The following is a 22,960-nucleotide window of genomic DNA, read 5'->3' as shown; positions in this document are numbered from 1 at the left end:
GTCCCAAAGAGGGTGGAGCACATTCCCAGGGAATTGGGGAGAGCCTGGCTGCCACCACACTGTTCTCAAGGGGTTGAGTGTGTGCCCCGGAGATGGAAGGGAATCCGGGAGCTGCCCCAATGTTTGAGGAGGGTGGGGCCGAGAAGGTGGTCTCCCCAATGTGTGGGTATGTTGGAGCACTCACCTAAGTGTTTGGAGAGGAAAGGGCTGCCACAAAGGCCCTTAGGAAGGGTTAGACTCCCGCTCTCTCAAGCCCCAAGGATGCAACGTTGTTCTGTAAATGACTCTCAGACTTTGAAATCTAATGGAGTTTGTCCTGCAGGTTTTAGGAACTGTTTTGGTCCTGTTAACCCTGTTTTCCTTACTGTTTCTCCTTATGGCAATGGAAATGTTCATCCTATGAATGTCCTTCCTTTGTATATTGGAAGCATATAACTTGTTCTAAGTCCACAGATCCAAGCTAAAGGAAATGTATGCCTTAGGACTGACCACGCCTATATTTGATTTTGATGGGATTTTGTACTTAACTTTTGTTACTGAAATGGTTTAAGTTTTTGTGATATTGTGATGAAATAAATGCATTTTGTATTTGGAAAGATAATGTCATTTTGGGGTCCAGGGGGTGGAATGTGCCGGGTTGAATGTATTGTGTCCCCCAAATGCCATTATCTTTGTGGTCTTGTGGGACAGACATTTTGGTGCTGGTTAGATTTGCTTGGAATGTGCCCCACCCAGCTGTGGGTGGTGACTTTGGTGGGATACTCCCATGGAGGCGTGACCCCACCCATTCAGGGTGGGCCTTGATCAGTGGAGCCATATAAAACATGCTGACTCAAAGAGACCGGACGGAGTGCAGCTGTGAGTGACGTTTTGAAGAGGAGCAAGCTTGCTAGAGAGGAACGTCCTGGGAGAAAGCCATTTTGAAACCAGAACTTTGGAGCAGACGCCAGCCACGTGCCTTCCCAGCTAACAGAGGTTTTCCGGACGCCATCGGCCATCCTCCAGTGAAGGTACCCAATTACTGATGTGTTACCTTGGACACTTTATGGCCTTAAGACTTGTAACTGTGTAGCCAAATAAACCCCCCTTTTTATAAAAGCCTATCCATCTCTGGTGTTTTGCATTCCACAGCATTAGCAAACTAGAACATAGACTAAGACACTAACAGCATAAAACCCCTGCCTCTGAAAGCAACCATAAAACCTGGACATATTACAAAAAGCCCTAAAGTATTAGAGAGTAAACAGAAGCAGACAGACTCTGAGATGGGGAATCTAAGCTCTTTAGGAGTAAAGGAGACAGGGAACTATACAAATAAGTTAGCAATTCTTTGGAGTTTGGCTTAGACTAAGTGCAGTCTGCCTGGCCATGAAAAAGTAGAACTAGGATACCCTGACCACTGAAGACAAAAGAAAATCCAGAATAGAAAGAGCCATAGAAGGGATCCCCAAACCTGAACCACTCATGCAAGGAGCAAATTCAAAGCAGCTCATAAATAAAAGGTGAAAATAATAATGATATTAATGCTATTTATATTAATAATATAATAAACATTTTGTAATATATAACATTATGGTAACAGTTTAAGATTTAAAATACTATTAACATTATTATTTTAGTAGAATAAGTAAACAAAACATTAACCTGCATCAATTAACATGGTATGCTTACTGGATTTAATAAGGAATCTTTTACTTTATGAAGAATTTCTGACAAATTACAGAGAAAAATCTCAATAAATTTTTAATAAGTATAAATAAATTTCACAAAATTATAATTAACATATGTATATATGATGAAAAACCTGCAGTGCAAGGGCTGTATTCAGTCAAGGATCCTGCCTACTTTTCAGAGTTATGATATGCTTTAGTTACTAAATTCTTTTGATGATGGTGTTATTTTACTGTACTTTATATCATATCTCTACAGATTATAATCTACAGTATTTTTCCTATTTGAGACCCACTAATGACAATCACTTAGAAATAGGCTACAAAGAAGCCTGAGACAGGGTGATCTAATGCTAATACAAGCTCAAAAGGACAATTTTAATAACAGAGAGTCTTGCAATGTAAAAATATGGGAAGCAGAAACCAAAAAGAGAAAGTTTTAAAATAGAAGAGTAGTAAGGGCTAGCAAGCAGAGCAAAATCTCAGAGAAGAATATGCAAGGTCTCACAATTAAGGAATATTCAGCAAAGGGAAAAGTAACGCCTCAGAGAGAAAGAGGTTAAAAAAAAAGGCAAAAAAACAGACATATATAACTAAATATTTAAGTGTGAGGAATTCAAGGATCTAAAAATATGCCTACTTTGGGTCTTTCCTTCTTGAAGGAAAGTGTCATGTTTACTTAATTATCTTGTCCTATCTCTTAAGAGTAGAATCTAGATATATTTTAGGAAATTCTCACCTTATTTTCAGCAGCAGAACAGGTAACATCCTTAGCTCTACAGTCAGTTATAGAGCCTACTACTTAATAAATGTTTGACCTTGGACAAATAGCTTAACCTTCCCAAGCCTCAGTTTCTAATTCTGTAAGAAAGCGATAATAATTCTACTTTATGAGATATAAGCCTGAATGTTACCATCTCCTTCTCCTAAGCTAAAAAGCAAAACTGAATTTTGTTGGTAAACTACTTTAATTTCCAAAAAGGAGCTGTTTGGAAATCAGTATCTATACAGAGTATCAAAAGAAAAGTATGAATAACATTAGAAAAGAAAGAGACTTGGGGTTCATACATTATCGAGTCTATAAAATCGGAAGCTCTGATTTTATAGTATCATAAAGATCAGGTCATTTTTGTCTTAGCCAGAAAAAACAAACTCCCATTTCTAAAGATATCTCAGGTTTTCTTCATGAGGAAGTCATCTTGCAACAAAATACCCTATTATCATAGAAAGCAAGTAAAGGACAGTATGTCATGAATAAGACTATAAAAATGTAGTGGTATATGAGCCAAGGAAAAATTCTCCTGGAAAAATAAATAAGTAGAGGTTTTTCTCCAAATTTACTTGAGACTGTGAGTTTTCCATTTTGTGACTGTTTCTCTGAAACTTCCATGTATATGATAAACATTTCCTTAGGAAATTACAAATGCCTTTGAATAGGAAAAAAAATGCTCTGTGAATTTACTTCTTTTAGAAAAGACTAATTTTTTAAAAGAACCATAAATGAGGAATAAAATTTGACACTTAAGAAAAGCAAATATATACTGTTTCTGGTACTCTTTTTATTCTTTTAAAAAACATTTATATTTAATTCAGTTTTTAAAAGGCATTGCAAAAGAAGTTAACGGCAGAGCTGCCAACCCATACCACCCTATAAAGCCACTGCTAAGAATTCAAGGAATATACATGCTATGAATCTTAAGAATTCAAGGAATACACAGGCTATGAATTGTGGCTTTACATGAGGCAACAATTCCACAGTGGTATTATATAATCACAACGAAAAAAAACTTGGCAGCAACAAAGAAATACCATAAACGTAGGAACCTATATTATCCCTGAATCTCACATACTTTTGCTGATAAGATTTAAGAATAACAGAAAACAAGTTTGAGATATAGATCAAACAGGACAATTTCTGATTCTAGTTAACTAAATTAAGTATATTGCTGAGAGTTACAAAACGGAAGTATACAACAGAGTATAAATAGCTTCTGTTCTCATATTCTTCATACACTGCATATAGGCTTATTCTATATATTGCATCTTTTCCATGGTAAAACAAAATCAGCAATTATATAGTACCTCAAAGCCTCTGAATAATTTAGGGCTACAAAAATAACTATTCAGAAGAAATCACAGGGAAAATTTAGGTAGGCAATGTAATTTAGTGAAGACCTTGGTTAAGAAAAAGTGAGAGAGAAACCATAACTTCCTATGCTCACAACAAACAAAAATCTCTAAAGATCTTATTTCTTATAGATCGTTTCTCGGGGTTGGTGGGAGGGAAGCATATGAAAAAGGCTGAATGATGTGCAAAACAAAGGGACACAAATGATAATAAGAAGGCAAATACAGAGTAGTTTTGACTTAATGATTGGAGGAAAAAAGGCCTTAAAAACCTGAAAAAAATGGACTCCATGAATTGTAGAGCTCTGTTGAAAAAAATGAAAGGCAAATATATATATAACCCAAAGAATCATTTCCTACATTTTGTTTCCGCTGAGATTTACAGTGATAACTTTGTCCTTATAAAACACTATATCCTTCAATATCTCTTCACAAAAAAATTATTTCTATCCCTTTAAAAGGAAGAAATGGTGAGATTTGATTATCTAACCCAATTAAAATATTGCTATGGAATTCTCTTGCTCTTTTATCTAGTTCAAAACTGAGAAGTTATACCAAAATACAACAGTCAAACATACATGCAAAAATGACCCTGCAATTCAGATAATTGCTGGTACCAAATGTTGTTTTTAAGTTCTGCAATAAAACAGTCTTCCAGACATTTAATGGTATGTCATTTGGTAAATGAAAGTTTCCACAAAGTATGAGCAACGAAAAGACCTAAAAATTATGCTAGTGAAGAGTCTGGCTGAAAGAAATAAAAATACGGATCATGTTGGTCCAATACTAAATTTATTTCAAGTTATTACAGAGTTGAAAAAATGCTGACACCATCACACAAAAATTTACTGAGTTGGCAATAGGCAAAACATGATGTCAGCCACCAATATCACCTTCTACCTTCCCAAATCAAATGAACACTTTAATTCTTGAACTCAGACTGCATGCCTAAAAAGTTATAGTAAAAATAAAAACCTTGGGCATGATGCATCATTTAATATATGTAAGTTTAGTTTGGCACATCTTTGACTTAATTTAATCTAGCACTTTAACAAATTCAGTTAAAATTTAACATGGAAAACTGAAAGCTTAAAAATTTTAACAATTTTCCAAAATGTGCCAATTCTTCACCAAATAAGAGTTATATAAGTAGTCTCAAGCAATCCCAAGGAATATGCTTATTTGCATATTATTACTTATTTATAATACCACACACACACAAAATGGAAGATGACAGAAGACACAGAAACACATTTACACACCCCCACACAAATCCTTACCTTCATGGCATGGATTTCTTCAAGTAATCGTTGTGCACGTCTTTGGTTTTTTAACAGTGCATCTTCAGTACCCCTGCAAGAAATACATTACACAACACAATATTTAGCTAAGTACTACATTAGCTTTAGACTCATAATGAGAAGACTGTTTATTTCTTTTAGAAAAGTATAATAAATCTGTCAATAACAAATAGTCCTCCAACATATATGCTCTCTTCCTCTTCCCTGGCCAACATACACCTAAACTCCATAAACTAAATCATGTGTTTGAAACTTGCAAAATTAAGCATTTTCCTGGCATTATATTAATGACTATTACAACTGGTAAATAATCTGCCTTTCCTGGTTCCTTCATGGAAAGGCCAGTAACACTTTTATAAGCCAATCAATCAATTAATAGCACATTGTATTTAATGCAATATTTCTCATAAGCTACAATTAAAGCTTGGGTATAATTTTATTAAATGTAAATTTGTTTTCTGGAATTAAAAGAAAAAAGATGTTAAATATCCAATTATATCAGATAGGAGGGATATTTTCTAAAATATTTATGCAAGAAAGAAGAAATTAATCTGGAATAAAACATATTGAAGACTTTGTAAGTATGCATGCTTAAAGCATAAGAGCTATAAATAAAACATTTCTTCTCTAAAACCAGAGATGCTGAAAATACAAAATATTATCTTTCTCCAAAAAAAGTTACATGGCACATAATGTTCTGGTAAACAGTTCTATGATGTACTGAAGATGTCAAATTAATTAGCAATTCAAGGAAAAAAGTAGTAAGAAATCTTCATAAATGATTCAAGGTATTAATAGATTTGTAAAACCATGTCAACATTTAAAAATAATTTTTGGTAACATAATACACACAAATAACCCCAAAGGACTTTCATTCTGAAAAGACAAAAAGTAGATAGAGTTTTGAAAAAACAGCACAAGTCATTGTGTGTTTTAAGGGAATATAGTTCAAACCTTGTAAGGACATGCTGACACAGCACATTTTATCTCCCTTAAATCCTCTCTACATATAAAACCAAGTGCTTCGTGAGCAAGATATTTAATTACTCCTCTTGGTCCCACCCTCAACTTTTGTAAATATTGAATAAAAAACAACTTGTGACATTTTATTAGTCACAGGGTAATTATTTTAAATGACTAACTTTTTTGACTTCAGTCTGGCGACACTCCTGACAAGTTTTCGGATAACCAAAACTCGGATTCTCTTCACTTCTTTCCTTAGCTTCACAACCTTTGAGGAACAAAGTCAAAATCAGAAAGGCACTTAATCCAGGAAGAAACATTTTAACCCTTAATATTATAAGTTAGTCTACAACTTTAACCAAATTTTTAACTATATTCATAGTTTGATGAAATCAAACTTCTTCCATAAATAGTGAAGGAAAACGCAACAGTTTAAAAATTTGTCTGAGGGCTTAACACAAACATGTTATGATTTTTTTTTAAAGTCAAATCACTTCCAGTAATTAGTATTTTAATATGACACATAGTTTGTTGAGCTTGGAACATACTAAACTAAATTTTCTGAGATTAGAGACCATCATATTCATGTCTGTATCCTAGTGGTCTAAAACCTGGAATAAACCTCAGTTGGTTGTGGAGTATAATTCTTTTAATGTACTGCTGAATTCACTTTGCAAGTATTCTGTCGAGAATTTTTATATCTATATTCATTAGGAAGATTGGCCTGTAGTTTTCCTTTCTTGTAGTATCTTTATCAGGTTTTGGTATTAGAGTGAAGTTAGCTTCATAGAATGAGCTAGGTAGTGTTCCCTTTCCTTCAATTTTTTTGAAGAGTCTGAGCAGGGCTGGTGTTAGTTCTTGAAATGTTTGGTAAAATTCCCATGTGAAGCCATCTGGCCTGGGCTTTTCTTGGTAGGGCTTTTTTTTTTTTTTAAATTCAGTATACTCACATACCATACAATCATCCATGGTATACAATCAACTGTTCACAGTACCATCACAAAGCTATGCACTCATCACCCCAATCTATGTTTGAACATTTTCCTTACACCAGAAAGAATCAGAATAAAAAATAAAAGTAAAAAAGAACACCCAAATCGTCCCCCCCCATCCTAACCTATTTTTCATTTAGTTTTTATCCCTATTTTTCACTCATCCATCCATACACTGGATAAAGGGAGTGAGATCCACAAGGTTTTCACAATCACACTGTCACCCCTTGTAAGCTACATTGTTATACAATTGTCTTCAAGAGTCAAGGTTACTGGGTTGGAGTTTGGTAGTTTCAGGTATTTACTTCTAGCTATTGCAGTACATTAAAACCTAAAAAGTGTTGTCTATATAATGCATAAGAATGTCCACTCGAGCAACCTCTCGACTCCATTTGAAACCTTTCAGCCACTGAAGCTTTATATTGTTTCATTTCGCATCCCCCTTTTGGTCGAGAAGATGTTCTCAATCCCACGATGCCAAGTCCAGATTCATCCCCTGGAGTCATATCCTGCATTGCCAGGGAGATTTACACCCCTGGGAGTCAGGTCCCACGTGTGGGGGAGGGCAGTGAGATCACCTGCCAAGGTGGCTTAGAGAGAGAGGGCCACATCTGAGCAACAGACACACTCAGAGGGGACACTTGGGCACAATTATAAGCAGATTTAGCCTCTCCTTTGCAGTAACAAGCTTCAAAGGGGCAAGCCCCAAGACAGAGGGCTCAGCTTATCAAGCTGTCAGTCTGTAGGGGGGGTTCTGATGACTGACTGAATCTCTTTACTTGTGATTGGTTTGGTGAGGTCTTCTATTTTTTCTTGAGTCACTATAGGTTATTCATGTTTCTAGGAAATTGTCCATTTCATTTAAGTAGTCTAGTTTGTTGGCATATAGTTGTTCATAATATTCTCTTATGATTTTTTTGTAAATTTCTTTGAGGTCCATGGTAATGACTCCCATTTCATTTCTGATTTTACTTATTTGCTGCTTCTCTCTTTTTGACTTTGTCAGTCTAGTTAAGACTGATCTTCTCAGAGAACCAACTTTTGATGTTATTGATTCTCTCTACTATTTTTTTGTTCTCCAATTCATTTGTTTCCACTTTAATCTTTGTTATTTCTTTTCTTCTGCTTGCTTTAGGGTTAGTTCACTGCTCTTTCTCTAGTTTCTTGAGTTGTTCAGTTGGGTCTTTGGTTTTAGCTCTTTCTTCCTTTTTAATGTAGCAGTTTTGAGTCATAAATTTCCCTCTAACACCACCTTTGTTGCATTCCATAGGTTTTAATATGTTGTATTCTCATTTTCATTTGTCTCCAGATATTTTCTGATTTCTCTTGCAATTTCTTCTTTGATCCACTGATTGTTTAAGAGTGTATTGTTTAACCTCCATGTTTGTGAAAGTTCCAGCTCTTTGGTGGTTACTGATTTCCAGCTTCATTCCATTATGATCAGGGAAAGAAAAATATGGAACACTTCATGAATTTGCATGTCTTTTATCTCTTCATTCACTGAAGAGGCTGGTGCCCAACTTACAACTTCTCTCTGTCCTAAGTTTTGCCATCATTCTGGGTAACTTAGATTGTCCATTTGAATAACTAATCCAATATGATATCCTTGCTTCCTGATTTTCTCATTTCTAATGAACTAATCTATTCCATCTCAGCCTCCTACTTCCATTGTAGACCTTGTCTGTCACCACCTATAACTGCTCCATTTCTAAAATCATTACTTTCAATATTCTACACTGTGATTGCAATTACATCTATCAGCATGCTTGTTCAACTCTACCCACCACAACCATCTCTAACTTCATTGGGACCACAAGTCCACCGACACCTATACTTTCTCTAAAGAATTAATCCTTTCTACTTTAATTTTCCTCCTTTATCCCATTTAGGTGCATTATCAACACCTACCAATATCCTGAATTCCCCAACCTTAAACCGGGATGAAAAAAACATTCTGCATTCTTCACGATGGCACCCCAGTTACCAGGAAATATTTTAGACATTGTATTATTATAAGTTCAACATAACTAAGCTCAAATGGGCCCTCACACTTCCTAGCAATTCCATCATATTTTTCTGGTCAATTCATTCTATCATGACTATTTTAAACCTCTGTCTGCTCTTCTAAAACCTGTGACCTACCTTTTTACTTCACAGCAAAAATAATTATCACATGGTAACCATAATCTTTCTACCAAGAATGCATATTTACTTACATCTCCCATCCTTCTCCATTAACAAAATTACAATATAAGTGTATTAGTTAGGGTTCTCTAGGGAAACAGAATCAATGAGAGGTGTCTCTATCAGATTTGTAAAAGTGACTCACATAACTGTGGGTATGCACGAGTCCAAATTCTGTAGAGCAGTCAGCAAACTGCCAACTCCAAGGAAGATGTCTGATGAAATCCTCAGGAAACGAACCAGCAACTTCGACGAACTCCTCAGGAAATGCACTGGGATCTTCGACGAACTTGTTCGATGAACTCTTCAGGAAATGCTTCACTGGGCAGCCGAAAAAGAAGTGAAGGTCCTCTAACTGTCTGGCATATAAGTCTTCAACTGATTAATTGGATTAAATCCAGCCAATTGCATTCTCTCCTTGTGGAAGACACGCCTTTTGGTGCGTCATCAGTCACAGCTGCAGTCAATTGACTGATGATATAATAAACCAGCCACAAACGTCCTCACAGCAAATGTTAGGTCAGTGTTTGCTTGACCAAATAGCTGAGTACTATCACCTGGCCAAGTTGACGCATGAACCTAACCATCACAATAAGAAATACCCCTATGCTTATCTGAGGCTAATATGTTAACTGTAGTTTCAATCTCATTCTCTTCTATGTGCTATCCCTTTACTCAAGCATTGCCAATCTCCTCCTCTTAAATGGATTTTTTTCCATTGACTCTTTAAACATGCTCAAATCACTGTCATTAAAGACCAGGCAAACAAAATATCCTCACTAATAATTCACTAGAGGCACCCCCTTTCTTTCACTGCCTCCAGTGCCAGGTTTTAGAAAGAGAAGCCCATATAGGACTTCTTTTAGCCCCTTATCCTCACCATGCTCACACTCACCACAGAACCTTTACACCTGCCATTTCTTCTGGTAGAATGTACTTGCTTTCATGGTAGCTTAGTAAACATCTGTTGATCCCTCTGGTTATGGCTCTACTGTTTCTGAGGATAGCCTCTCTTGGCTTCGCTATGTGCATCAAAAATCCCCCATAGTAAGCACTTAGTGTCTTATGTGAACCTATCACGGTCCCTATTTTAAGTGTAGTATTTTACTCTTAATCTTACTATGTTCAGTGTGTCTTTCTCCCACTGTTCTAGTTTGCTAATGCTGCCGGAATGCAAAACACCAGAAAAGGACTGGCCTTCACAAAAGGGGGTTTATTTGGTTACACAGTTACAGTCTTAAGGCCATAAAGTGTCCCAAGGTAATGCATCAACAATCGGGACCTTCACTGGAAGATGGCCAATGGCGTCAGGAAAACCTCTGTTACCTGGGAAGGCACATGGCCAGCATCTGCTCCAAGTTCTGGTTTCAAAATGGCTTTCTCCCAGGATGTTCCTCTCTAGGCTTCAGCTCCTCAAAAATGTCACTCTTAGTTGCTCTTGGGGCATTTGTCCTCTCTTAGCTTCTCCAGAGCAAAGGTCTGCTTTCAACAGCTGTCTTCAAACTGTCTCTCATCTGCAGCTACTCTCTTATCTTCTGTCCATTCTTCAAAGTGTCCCTTTTGGCTATAGCTCCTCTTCAAAATGTCACTTTCAACTGCACTGAGTTCCTTCTGTTTGTCAGCTCATTTATATGGCTCCAGTGATTTAATTTACACCCACCCTGCCTGGGTGGGGTAACACCTCCATGGAAATTATCCAGTCAGAGTCAACACCCACAGTTGGGTGGGGCACATCTCCACGGAAACACTCAAAGAATTACAATCTAATCAACACTGATACAACTGCCCACACAAGATTACAGCAAAGAAAACTGTGTTTTGCGGGACATAATACATTCAAACCAGCACACCCACTATGCTATAAATCCCAGAAAACTATCCAGTTTTGCTTGACTTTGTATCTTAACACTTAGCATAATGTAGGGAATACCATGAGCATTCAATAAGTATTTGCTAAAAAAATGAGCAAAAACGTAGCAGTATTCATTTGTTCACTCTATCAAATGCATTATAGTAAAAGAATGCAGACTAATCAGGTTCCTTTCCCACTAATATGTTAACCCCTTTGGGATTTTAGTTTCAAAGGTAGATCCCTTTAGAAATAAAGGTCATACTTCGCATAAATGAAAAATAATTTAAATTTGATTTAACTGAAAAAAAAATGCTACATCTCCTAAACAGCATTATAAAAGAGGTTTACGATATATATTTGGAAATCTAAAAGTCACTCACGAAATAAATTAATATCAATAAATTATACACTAAAATACATTAATGTTTCCAACTGCTGTATCTTGGAAATTCTATACCATTTGCTAACCACTGCTAACCAAAGTTAACTAATAAACTGCAGTGGGGAGAACTGGTCCTTGGTTACATTCCAATCATGGGAAAGCTAGACTCCAATTTTAAAACTCCAATTTAAGAAGCACTATGTTTTTCATTACTGGATTAGGGAATCTGAAAAGCAAAGGGAATGCTTCATGACTTAGTTTCATGCCAATATCAAAAAATGCTTTTCTAGCTTATTAACTCTTTCAATACTATGTACAGGCAATAAAAAAAATTGAAAAGTTTAAGTGTATAAAAATATAACTGTTTTGTATAAAAATGGTCTAAAATTTATTTTTCTCACAGCTGTCCATCCTAGTAATTTTTCCCCAAGCACTTGGCTTTATTTTTGCAATAATGAGGAACAATTATTTTTTAGGCAGGATTTAAAAAGCAGCCAATTCATATGTCACCTAAGAATTATGAAGCTGATTTAAAGAAAACCCAGAAGTCCCCACAGGACTAAAACACTGTATACTGCCAGAAGGCCACTGAGGTGCTTAAGGGCAATACACTTTGGCTAATTCTCCAACCAAAATCAAGCAGAACTACCATGGTTACAAGTGCGAAAAGAGCAAAATATTGTTTGGGAGGGAAAAGGAAAAGAGGAATAAAGTGATCGAGAAGAAAACAGAGGCATCAGAATGGAAATGAAATGCACTGACAGAGAAAGAAGAAACGAAAGATGTAGAGGAAAAGAGGTTGAAGACAGAAATAGAAGGAAAAATCTGTAGAACACCATCAATGAGATTGACAAACACAAAGCTGAGGCCTTCTAAGCTCAGACTCTCTTCAACATTATGTACACATGAAGAAAAAGAAGACACACACACACACACACACACACCACAGAGAAAATGTACATGTGCTGACACTTAAAACCTAGACATACAGATGCCCTCAGGGTTCACGTAGTGAAATCTGAACACAGCCAGGTCAACCTGGATCAACTCTTTGGTAGAAAGGACAAAAATACCATCCATAAATAGTTGGAAAGCTAACATACCTGTCTGAGAAAAGCAGATGGTTAGTCAGTATAAGCATAAGAAAGGGAACTACAAGCAGGCAAAAGGTGGCCAACTTAGGCAGAATCCAAAGAAAGGGTTTCCCCAACTGAGGGACTTGAGAAATTCAATCTGCATTGGAATAACTCAGTTACTTTCTTAACCAAACATTATTTTCAAGGTTTATCTCTGATAATATACACAGATACTTTTATAATGACAGTGATGGCAAGCTTCTGATCTACGAAGCTGAGAGCAGACTTTATACTAGCCAGCCTCTTTTTCGTAATGCTCTGACTTTATCATACCTTCCTTTAAAGCTGTAATAAAAACATGTGGTTATTAGAAAACAATTGTGCAAAGAGCTAGTTATCATTCTATGAATGGGGAATTTGCAGTACAAGAAAAATTTAAGTATATATAAGTTTTTTAGAATACATTAAAACTATGGTTGTTATTCACCTATTGAATTGGCAAATACCAAAAACATTCAGTTTGTGAAGCTGTTAGGAAAAAGGCACTCTCAGTGCTGGTAGGAATGCAAATTGGTATATACCTGGAGAACATTTTGGCAATATCTAACAAAAATCCTACTTCTAAGAATCTACCCCTAAAATATACCTCCAACAATAGGAAAAGACATATACAAAAGATTATTTCCTGCAGCTTTGTTGTAGATTAAATTGTACACACCAGTTTGGACAAGTTCTTGGTTTTGATCTGCATTCCAGTGGGAGTGGGCCCATTGTAAATAAGATCTTTTCAAGACGTTACTTTAGTTAAGGTGTGTGGTCCAAATGAATCAGGTTGCACTTAAAAAGGAGACCTTTATAAGCAGAGTGAAAGTCAGAGGGAGAGAGAAACCCACGGGGAGCAGAAAGAAGCTAGAAGTCAAGGGAGGTGGAGAGAGGGGAGAAGACACCAATATATGCACTGTCATGTGATAGAGAAGCCAAAGATCAAAGATCACTAGCAGACAGCCCTGGAACGCCACAGTCTTGGAAGAGAAAGTTTCACCTTGCTATTGATTTTGTACGTCTCCTAGCCTCAAAACAGTAAGCCAATAAATTCCCGTTGTTTAAGCCAACACATTATTGTTTTTTGTTTTAGCAGCCAAGAAACTAAAGCAAGTATTCTTACAAAATGTTACCAAAGATAAGATACTGTATATTGAGCATAAAGCAATATAGTATTTTAAATCTATGCATGGCATCTGCATGTATTATCATGGATAGACCCTGAAAATAACATTTGGTGAAAAAAGTAACTTGTAGAATGATGTATGTGGTGGTACTGCATATATACAGTATGATCCAATATATGAAAAGTTTAAAAATATGCAATGCAATGCTATACTTGGGTATAGATACATATGTTATTAAAATTACGAAAAATATGGATAAGAACACACAATAAAAGAGTAATAATTACCCCTAAGGTGGAAAAGAAGGTGGGTGGATTTAGCATTAAGATAGGCAAAATAGCAAACTTGTTAAATACAGGAAATGGATTTACAAGGACATTTTGTTATATTTTTTGAGCTATTGCAGTTAAAATTAATTGTGGTTTTATAAAGAGAACTACTAACTTGACTATTTTAATAACTTATTTTTGAATTAAACTTATTTTTATTTCTGGTGAACAATTAAAAAAATCAATAGGTGCTTAGTGATTATCTACAACTTGACAATTATTAAGCATATGCTGCCACCTAACAAAACTTCTCAGAATAGTTTAACAACCAAACACAGAAACTGGATCTAGTTGTATGGATGAATGCTGATTTACCACTGTGGGAAAAAAAAATTATTAAAAAGTACTACACAACAAAATAAGACATGGAAGTTTTATAATTTCATAAGCACACAGAAACACAGTTGACATTCTTATCTTTTATGATATGCAGAGGCAAATCATTTTGTTCTCTGGTAGTTTTAGTTTCCATCTTCAAGAAAATGGAAAGCAGTTTTGTAATGGATTTACTGGTAATTTGCTATATCAAAATAATAGAACAATGCCAGTTTTACACAAAGGCCTTTTAAAATACCCTACCTGACTGCTTCACTAGTAATCCTGATTTTACATATCACAGCTGCCTAAAGAAACAGATAACTGGAACACATCAGGCTCTACTTTTGCAAATTCTTTGCTCACTATATGTCATGCCACTGTTGTTTTCAATTGGCATCCCTCTTTTTCTAATTCTAACGGAAAGGGGGAAAATCATCAATATTTAGGAGACTTTTCCTTCTCATGTGAACCTTAGCTGATATTTAGTTCAAGTTGTGCTATCTATATTTTCATCTGCTCAACACATATTTACTTATTACCTGCAGACTAGGTACTATGCTAGATGTTACGGGAGTTGTTAATAATACATCCAAATAAAGTTCTGGGGAAGATAAATCATATAATAAATAATTACAGGATGAAGTAAAAAGTGATGGCTTATTAAACAAAAAGTAAAGGTAAAATTTTACATTACTTTACAAGCATAAATATATTTTAAGTTCCTGGAGTCAGGTGGTGCTTTATAAATTAGCTTTTATCTTGGGATATAAAGGATGGGGAAAATCTGGAAGGATCACTATTATTAAGGGCAGGATTCAATGAAAGTTATACAATATAGTAGGTGCCTCTGCAGACAGGCTTTTATTTTCATAAAAGACATTCTGGGAATTGAAATGCTGAAAACTAGACTGACATAACTTTTTCAAAGAAAAAGATACAATTGAGATTTCTAAAACAAGAACCCCTATCAAATAAATCACAGATATGAGTATTAAAATCCCAAAGATAATACCACAGTGGTTTATCAACTTATGAGAATCTGATAAAACTGATAAAATTCTTTTGCCCAGAGATATTCATACAAATTTACACATAATTTCAGGCAGTTAGAGGACTCCTGAAATACATCCTGGAAATCCAGTTAAGAAGAGCTTATCTAAAGTTATTTGGGATCATAAAAAATGATGTCTCAAGTTATTCCTTCAATGGATTTGATCAAAAATTTATGGTTAGTTTGGGGGTGGGGGTGGGGGATAAGAAATCCCTCTCTCACACACACAAAGCAACTATGACAAGTGTCAAAAAGAAGTAAATGGTGCTACAAGAGTCTATAAAAGGATAAATGAAAGTCAAGAATGATTTTCCTGAAAAAAATAACAACTGAAGTAGGAATAAGTACTAAACAGACTAAAAGGAGAGAAAAAGGAGTTTCAGGTTAACAGGAAGAGTATGTGCAAAGGACCTGTAGAGCGCTAGGCTAGTTAGTGGAGGGAAGCCAGTGTGGCTGGAATACAGAGATCGAGGACAAGAGTGGTATAAGAGAAGGTGGAGAGACAGGCTTTGCTAGAATTGGTCTTTACAAAAGGAATAGGAAGTCACCAAATGGGTTTTAATCAAGGGAGTAACAAGATTAGATCCATGTTTTGAAGAGAGCATGTCACTGCAGTATGGAGATCAGATTAGAGGGGAGAAGAGTCAATGTGAATAAATAATTTGGAGGCTATTACAGTAGATCTGGTGGGAGATGTACCTTGGACTACGATAGTGGTAGTGATGGATAAGTAGTGAAAAAATCTGAATGATAATACTGAATGTGAATCCTTTATCATACACGTTCCCTGCTTTGAGAAATTTACTTCTTTTACTCATTTGATGAGAGTCTCTTCTCAATTTCCAAATACCATTTTATAGTAGTGAAATTAGTCCTTTATCTGTCATATTTACTGTATTTTTTTTCCAGTTGGCTGCATGATTTGGGTCATCCTTTTTCTTCTCTTTGGTATGTTTTTTCAATTCTTATGTAGGCAAATCTACATTTGTTTTTCCCTCTGTCATTTTTCCCCCATTAATTTTCAAGTATAATACCCTCCATCTTCTCCCCTTCCCCCACCCTTCATGTTAGAACACATTAGACTTGACTTGAGTGTGGGATAGATATACATTTTCTGCCTTGACAACTTCATTCTGTCATCCAACAAATATTTATAAAATACATACATTGTAGGTGAAACACACACAAATAAAGAGAGAAACACGTAAGAGAGTATTTTCAGAGTAGAAAGTACTCTTGTTGCAAAAAGGACAGACACCTAGCCCAGACTGAGGTGAGTTAGTGAAGACTTCCTAAAAGTCAAATTTAAACTGTTTTGAATAGGCCAGGAAGTTAGCAAAGTGGAAAAAGAGCCTTGAATGACTAATTCTCTGTCATTACCACTCTCAAAGTAATCTCAAAATCGGACAAGAAGCTCACTAGTACTTACTGTTAATTCCCAAAGACACCCTCTGATTAAGGTCTTTTATACCTCACAGGTAATCTAATGGAAAATAGTCCAACACATGTCTGGCAAAAAGCACATGCTTAATGCATATTTAAGAATAAATAGTAAATGCCTTCAGCATTTCTTTCTTCAGTTCTCTCTTCTTATCCCATGCCCTACTACCTCCTAAATAAAATCCAGACTTATTAGCCCAGTAGTAAAACAGTCTATTCAGTTTTATTTCCTACTTCATCCCACTATAAGTTCTAGTCAATGGAAAATTATGTATTCCTATACCATTCAAGGAACTTCCTACTATCACCCCTTTCCTGCTTATCCTGGTCCCTCTGCCTGGAATGCCTTCCTCCCCTTCACTGAATCACTGACTGTAATTCCTGAGAAAGAGCCTTAAAGCTCAAGTACAAATGTCACCCACCTCATTTTTCCTTCTTTGCAAACTTTTCTGAACTACTAGAGCACCTAATTTGGGTGCACTCTTCATATACTGTTCTGTATCATAAATGCACGGCATACACCTTACCTACCTGAGTAGAGGGGTGCTTGAAAATAGAAAGCATGTCTTTTCTTACACAACTGTGTTACCTGACACAGACTTGCTCATAGCACACACATTTAGCCACAAAGTAAAGAGGACAAATAACTTCCTATGCTGTAGTTGTGAGGTCTTCGTTGAGATGCTTACTTGAGATACCTTATTTCTTCTTTGAACAAAAGCAGAAGCTCGAAAAGGGACAGCGGCAGAAATGACAGCCTGATAACATTAACAAGTTATGGTGGAGGCGGTGAGAGCAAAGGTCTGATAAGGCTGGATTTAAGAGAGAATGAGAAAAAGATAATTGGGGACAGCAAATATAAACGACTCTTTAAAAAAGTTGGGCTGTAAATGGAGGCAGAAAAATGGGACAGTAGCCGTAGGGAGAAATAAAGTAATGAGCGTATACCTTCACAAACCCTAGTGTCTCAATCAAGATAAGAAACTTCTTAACTACAACTCTTAATTCCTCCTCTTCATTTTCTACAGTCAATAACAGCAGATTAGGTGTACTGAGAGTATTATGTGCCAGAGTATTATGTACACTGTGCATTCCTCAGTTAATTCTTAAAACAACCAGGTGAGAAATCTTTCGGGATTTTTGCTTTACAGATGAGGACACTGAACAAAGATATAATGATCTTCCCAAGGTTTCACAGATAAAAAGTCTTAAGTACGAGAGCCAGAGACCTGCCTCCTAATTTAGTCATCTGGAATTCCTCGTAAAGTGGAATTACCGTTCTCACGCTACGAGACCACGTTAGCCCGGGCCCAACAGGAGACTCTTCCTTACCCCCGGCCCCGGCAATTGGAGTTTCGAGTCGCCCAGACCATGCGCCCGTCAGACAGACCTAAAAGGGCCGCTTCGGAGGTCGCTGAAGGAACAGCCTCACAGGGTTCCGGGCCTCAGCGCTCACCTCATTATTAATGTTCAGAGTCCCCGGTTGAGCCATGCAGATCAAGGATGAGGATCCCCCAATGACCTCCAACTATCCGTTGCTACCGGCACAGGAACTCTGCCCACGAAACTGCGGCTTTCTTGCCACGCCCCTCAACGGCGGCCTCTTCAGCTCAAAACTCATCCGTCCGATGCGGAGTCGAAGCTGTCATAAAACAGACACTAAACCTTCGAGGAGGTGAACGGAACTAAGGAAGAGCAACTTCCGGCTCAGAGACTGACGCGCCGGAATCGCGAGTTCCTATGGAAACCAGGGGCGGCCGGGTGGCACTGGGGAAGCTCTACGCGCCTATTTTTGTTGCAGTATGTAGAGGTTGTTCAAATTGTTGATTATATTGTGTTCACTTGTAGATTGTCCTGGCTTTGTCAGGACCTTGATTTTCGGCTTCCAGTGGTGGATGAAAGAGCCTTTGTAAAAGGGTGAAGCACTTGACTGCACTTTTTTTTTTTTGCTAGCACTTGTGAAGATTCCTGAGTTTCTAATAGACACGCCAACCCTTACTAGTTCCTCACAGCTTTTTGTTCCTTCTAGCCTCATCTTATAGCTGAAACCTGCACACTGTAAAAAAGGTTTAAATTTAGACAATGAACATTTGAAGCAGGATGCCCGTTTACTGCTGCTGCGTGTGGGAATGGCTGTGTTGAAGTATTCGCTTACGGACGGGAAAAATAAAGGAGTGACTCTGAATTATATAATATATTAATTAATAGTTTCACCTTCTGTTTATTGAGCGCTAAAATGAGTCAAGCGCTGTGCCAAACGCTTTGTATTAATTATGTCCAAAATCTTCACAGAAATCCAACGAGATAGAACGGTTTAGAGATGTGGAGACGGGCTTTAGAGCCGTCAAGCGTTTATTCAGAGCCGCCCACCTGGGGCAGACTGCTGCTGTAGGACTCCAGGGCAAAATGAAAATGCAGAACCCTGTTCAAAAAGCAGGAAAAAAAGTTTCTTACTTTCTTCCAAGATCTCTCAATCTGTCAGTAGTGTTTTTATTTGCTGTTTAATGACGTGCTCCTTCAAGCACAGAGATACTGGAGGGGCTAGTGCACACCGTCACAGGGGTCCAGGAGCCCTTGCTCCTGTCTAGGCCCTCCTCCCTCCCCCCATGGCAGGAGAGCAGGAAGCTAGAGAACCGATATGGGGAGGCTGTGGGAGATAGGATGACACATAAACTGAGATTACAAGCCCCTGGCGCAGTCTCCATTGTCTTACTGAACTTCACTTACAAAGCACATATTAAAGATACAATTATTAAGAATTTCAAGATTGCCTAAAGAGCATTAAACCAAGCACAGGCTCACTTCAGAGCATGTGGACATATGTCCATGAAGTGAACCGTATCCAGAACCCGTGATTTTAACCCAAGATACTGTACTTCATTTGGAATAGCTCAGACTTGTATTTGGATTGATACTCTTAAAATTTGATTTATGTTGTGGGTGCAAAAGGATTAACTACTGACTTCCTGTTTCACTAGTGTTTCATGAAGGCAGTTTTTGCCCTTACTAGATCTTGCAATGAATTGTAATTGAATCCTTATTTTTCTGCCTCCTCTCATTAAGGTTGAGCTGCTGGAGTGTAGGGGCTTTCTGGGCTCCAGCTGGTTAGAAGACAGTCAGTACATAAATACATGGGGAAGAAAGTCAAATAGTAAAGATAAGTGTACAGTTTTATGTAGAAAGGTGTTATTATGATCCCACAATGCTTCAGAAAATCTATTCTTAATAAAAAGTGTGTAGCTTTTAAAGGCTCTGCAGCCTTTCCTCTTGAACACCACTCTTGCTCCCTCACACCTTAGTTATCCAGCCACCACCATCTTCCCAGGCTCTGCATTTGTTTTCATCCTTTTCTTAGCCCAAGCTCTCCTCTTTGCCTATGATGCTTCTCTGGTCACTTGTGCATTCTCAAGCACTAAATTCCAAAACCAGGTCAAATTTCACCCATCTGTGGTCCCCTTACCACTACCCACAACCCCTCACCCCCAAACTAGAGTCACATTCTGACACAGCTCTTGTCCTAGTGTGCTAGAGTCCCTGGAGAGAATTTGCTGATCTTGATTCACTGGTGGAGAGGTGATCAGTTTCCCTGCTAGTGCCTTGATCAGAAACATATCACTTGGTAATGGATGGTGGTGATGGTAGCACAACACTGTAAACGTGATTAACAGCACTGAAATATAATCTGAATGTGGTTAAAATGGGAAATGTTGGGTTATATATATATGGTACTAGAATACAAGTTTTTAAAAAAGGAAACTCCATGGAACTGCACAATACAAACAATGAATTCTTAAGTTGAACCATGGACTCTGGTTAATGGTACAGTTCTAAAAATGTGCTTTTATCAGTTGTAGCAGATGTACCACAACAATGCGAGGTGTTTATAAAAGGTTGGTATATGGGCAATCCTGTATTTTATGCATGATTGTTCTCTAAACCTACAACTTCTCTAATAAAAAGAATTCACCCATCCCTTTTAAGAATCCTTTAAACACCTTTCCATAGTATCCAAAAGAAGTTATTTTTCTTACTAACAGTTCATACTTATAGTATTTATGGTAGCCTACTTTAATTTGAAATTTCTTTTGTATTTCCTGTTCTTTTACATTATAAACTTTCAGCAACCTCAGGTGCTCTTGTTTTTAATGAGACTAACATATCTCTATTTTCACAATATTAATATGAAATCATTTGTTCCAGATGTATCACCTCCAACTCAATTGACTGCCTCCTTTTCATGCTAGCATCTCACAAATTATTTTGTTTACAAAGGTGATGCTACTAACCTACTCTCATTAAGCTATGCATGTTTCTTCTAGTAATAATGCTCAAACTAAAATCAACTCAAAATGGATCACACATTTAAATGTAAAACCTAAAAATATAGAACTTCCTAAAGGAAATATAGGAGAAAACTTCTGTATCCTAACTCAAGAATTCATGAAGTAATATACTGATAAATTGGACTGCATGAAAATTATTTACTCCTCTTGCAGTCACTGCTGAGAGAGTGAAAAGAGAAGACACACATGGAAACAAGAATATTTGCAAGTCATATATTTTATAAAGGGTTTTTATCCATAATACAAAAAGATCTCACAAAACTCAAGTAAACAAACAACCCAATTAAAAATGGACAACAGATCTGAACAGATATCACACCAAAAAAAGACATGTGGGCAGCAAATAAGCACATGAAAAGATGCTCATTATCATTGGTCATTAGGGAAATGCAAATTAAAACCACAATGAGATACCATTACATAACTATTAGAATGGCTACAATTAAAAGAGTATTATCATGAACAAGCATTGGAAAAGATATGGAGCAACTGGAATTCTCAGACATCGCTGGTGGGAATGTAAAATGGTATAACCACTTTCACAAAAGGGTAGCAGTTTCTTAAGTTACACATTCATCAACCATATGTTCTGAGATTTCCCTCCCTAGATGTTTATCAAAAGAAATGGAAGCATGTGTCCATAGCAGCTTTATTTGTAATATCCAAAATCTAAAAACATCCTAAATGTTCATCAGCAGGTGAAAGAATCAACAAGTTGTGGCATATACACAATGGAATACCACTCAACAAAAAAAGAATTTATATGCACCACAACATGGATTAACCTCAAAATAATTATGCTGAGTGAAAGAATCCAGACAGAAAAGAGTACAAACTTATTATTACATTTATATAAAATTCTAGGAAATGTAAGCTAATGTATAGTGACAAAAGATAGACAATGGTTGCTTGAAGAATGTGGGGGAAGGGAAAAGCAAGGGAATGGTAAGTTGGAGATATTACAAAGGGGAATGGTGATCTTTTGGGGGTGATTGTTATGTGCATTATTTTGATTTTGGCAATGGTTTCATGATATATGCATAAGTCAAAGCTTATCAAATTGCACACTTTAAATATGTGCAGTTTATTTGTGTCAATTTTCAATTATACCTCAACAAAGCTGTTAAATAAATACACTTAACCTGTTGAACCAGCAATTCTACTTTAAGAAAAATTTCCTTCAGTTATACTAATATAGATTAATTAAACATGTACAAGATTATTCATTACATAAGTGTTTGTAATAATGAAAGATTGGAGGCAACCTTCCACCAACATATGACTGATTAAATTAATGGATCCCTTAAGAATAAGTCAGTCCTTTATTTCTGAAATGGAAAACTTTTTCATGATATATTGTTTATTAAATCAAGTTGTGTTATACTAGAGTATGCTATTGTTTGTGTGTGTTTGGAGGAAGGATATGTGAAAATACACGCACAGTCTGCATTTATTTTTTTGTGTAGAATCTTTTTTGGGAAGTCGGTGACTGGGGCACGTAGATAGTCTTTTTATCATGTACTCTTTTGTACTTTTTCATTTTTGTACCATGTGCTAATATTAACTTTAAAACAAAATTTATTCTCATGGTTTTTGTTGCAATTAGGAACAGAATATATTCTCTCATTTTTGTCTGTTTTTGCTGGTTATTGCTAGTATAGATACAAGCTATGGATTTTTTTTTTTTTTTTTTGTATATTTGTTATCCAGTCACTTTTACAGGTGATTTGAATGAAGGGGTATTTTCTAGGCATACAATCATA

At 36.5% G+C, this 22,960-nt stretch overlaps 1 protein-coding gene and 1 non-coding gene across 2 annotated transcripts in view; one reads left to right on the top strand and one right to left on the bottom strand.

Moving 5' to 3' along the window:
- SRFBP1 (serum response factor binding protein 1) overlaps window positions 1-18,524 on the bottom strand; it is a 104,501-nt gene extending 85,977 nt beyond the window's left edge. The window contains exons 1-3 of the mRNA XM_037801897.1: window positions 18,311-18,524; window positions 6,241-6,329; window positions 5,078-5,150 (exon numbers count right to left, since the gene is read on the bottom strand). Coding sequence (XP_037657825.1) covers window positions 5,078-5,150; window positions 6,241-6,329; window positions 18,311-18,346 — 198 coding nt within the window. The 5' untranslated portion in view covers window positions 18,347-18,524. The remainder of the gene's footprint in view (window positions 1-5,077; window positions 5,151-6,240; window positions 6,330-18,310) is intronic.
- A 1,811-nt stretch (window positions 18,525-20,335) lies between these two features.
- On the top strand, window positions 20,336-20,467 carry LOC119508656. The gene has a single exon (XR_005211551.1). It is a non-coding gene; the product is annotated as a small nucleolar RNA SNORA3/SNORA45 family (small nucleolar RNA).
- The last annotated feature ends 2,493 nt before the right edge of the window (window positions 20,468-22,960 follow it).

This window comes from Choloepus didactylus, chromosome 13, assembly GCF_015220235.1.
Source record: "Choloepus didactylus isolate mChoDid1 chromosome 13, mChoDid1.pri, whole genome shotgun sequence".
Classification (NCBI taxonomy): Eukaryota; Metazoa; Chordata; class Mammalia; order Pilosa; family Megalonychidae; genus Choloepus; species Choloepus didactylus.
Note: the sequence above shows the minus strand (reverse complement) of the source record. Positions and strands in the feature narration are given on the sequence as shown.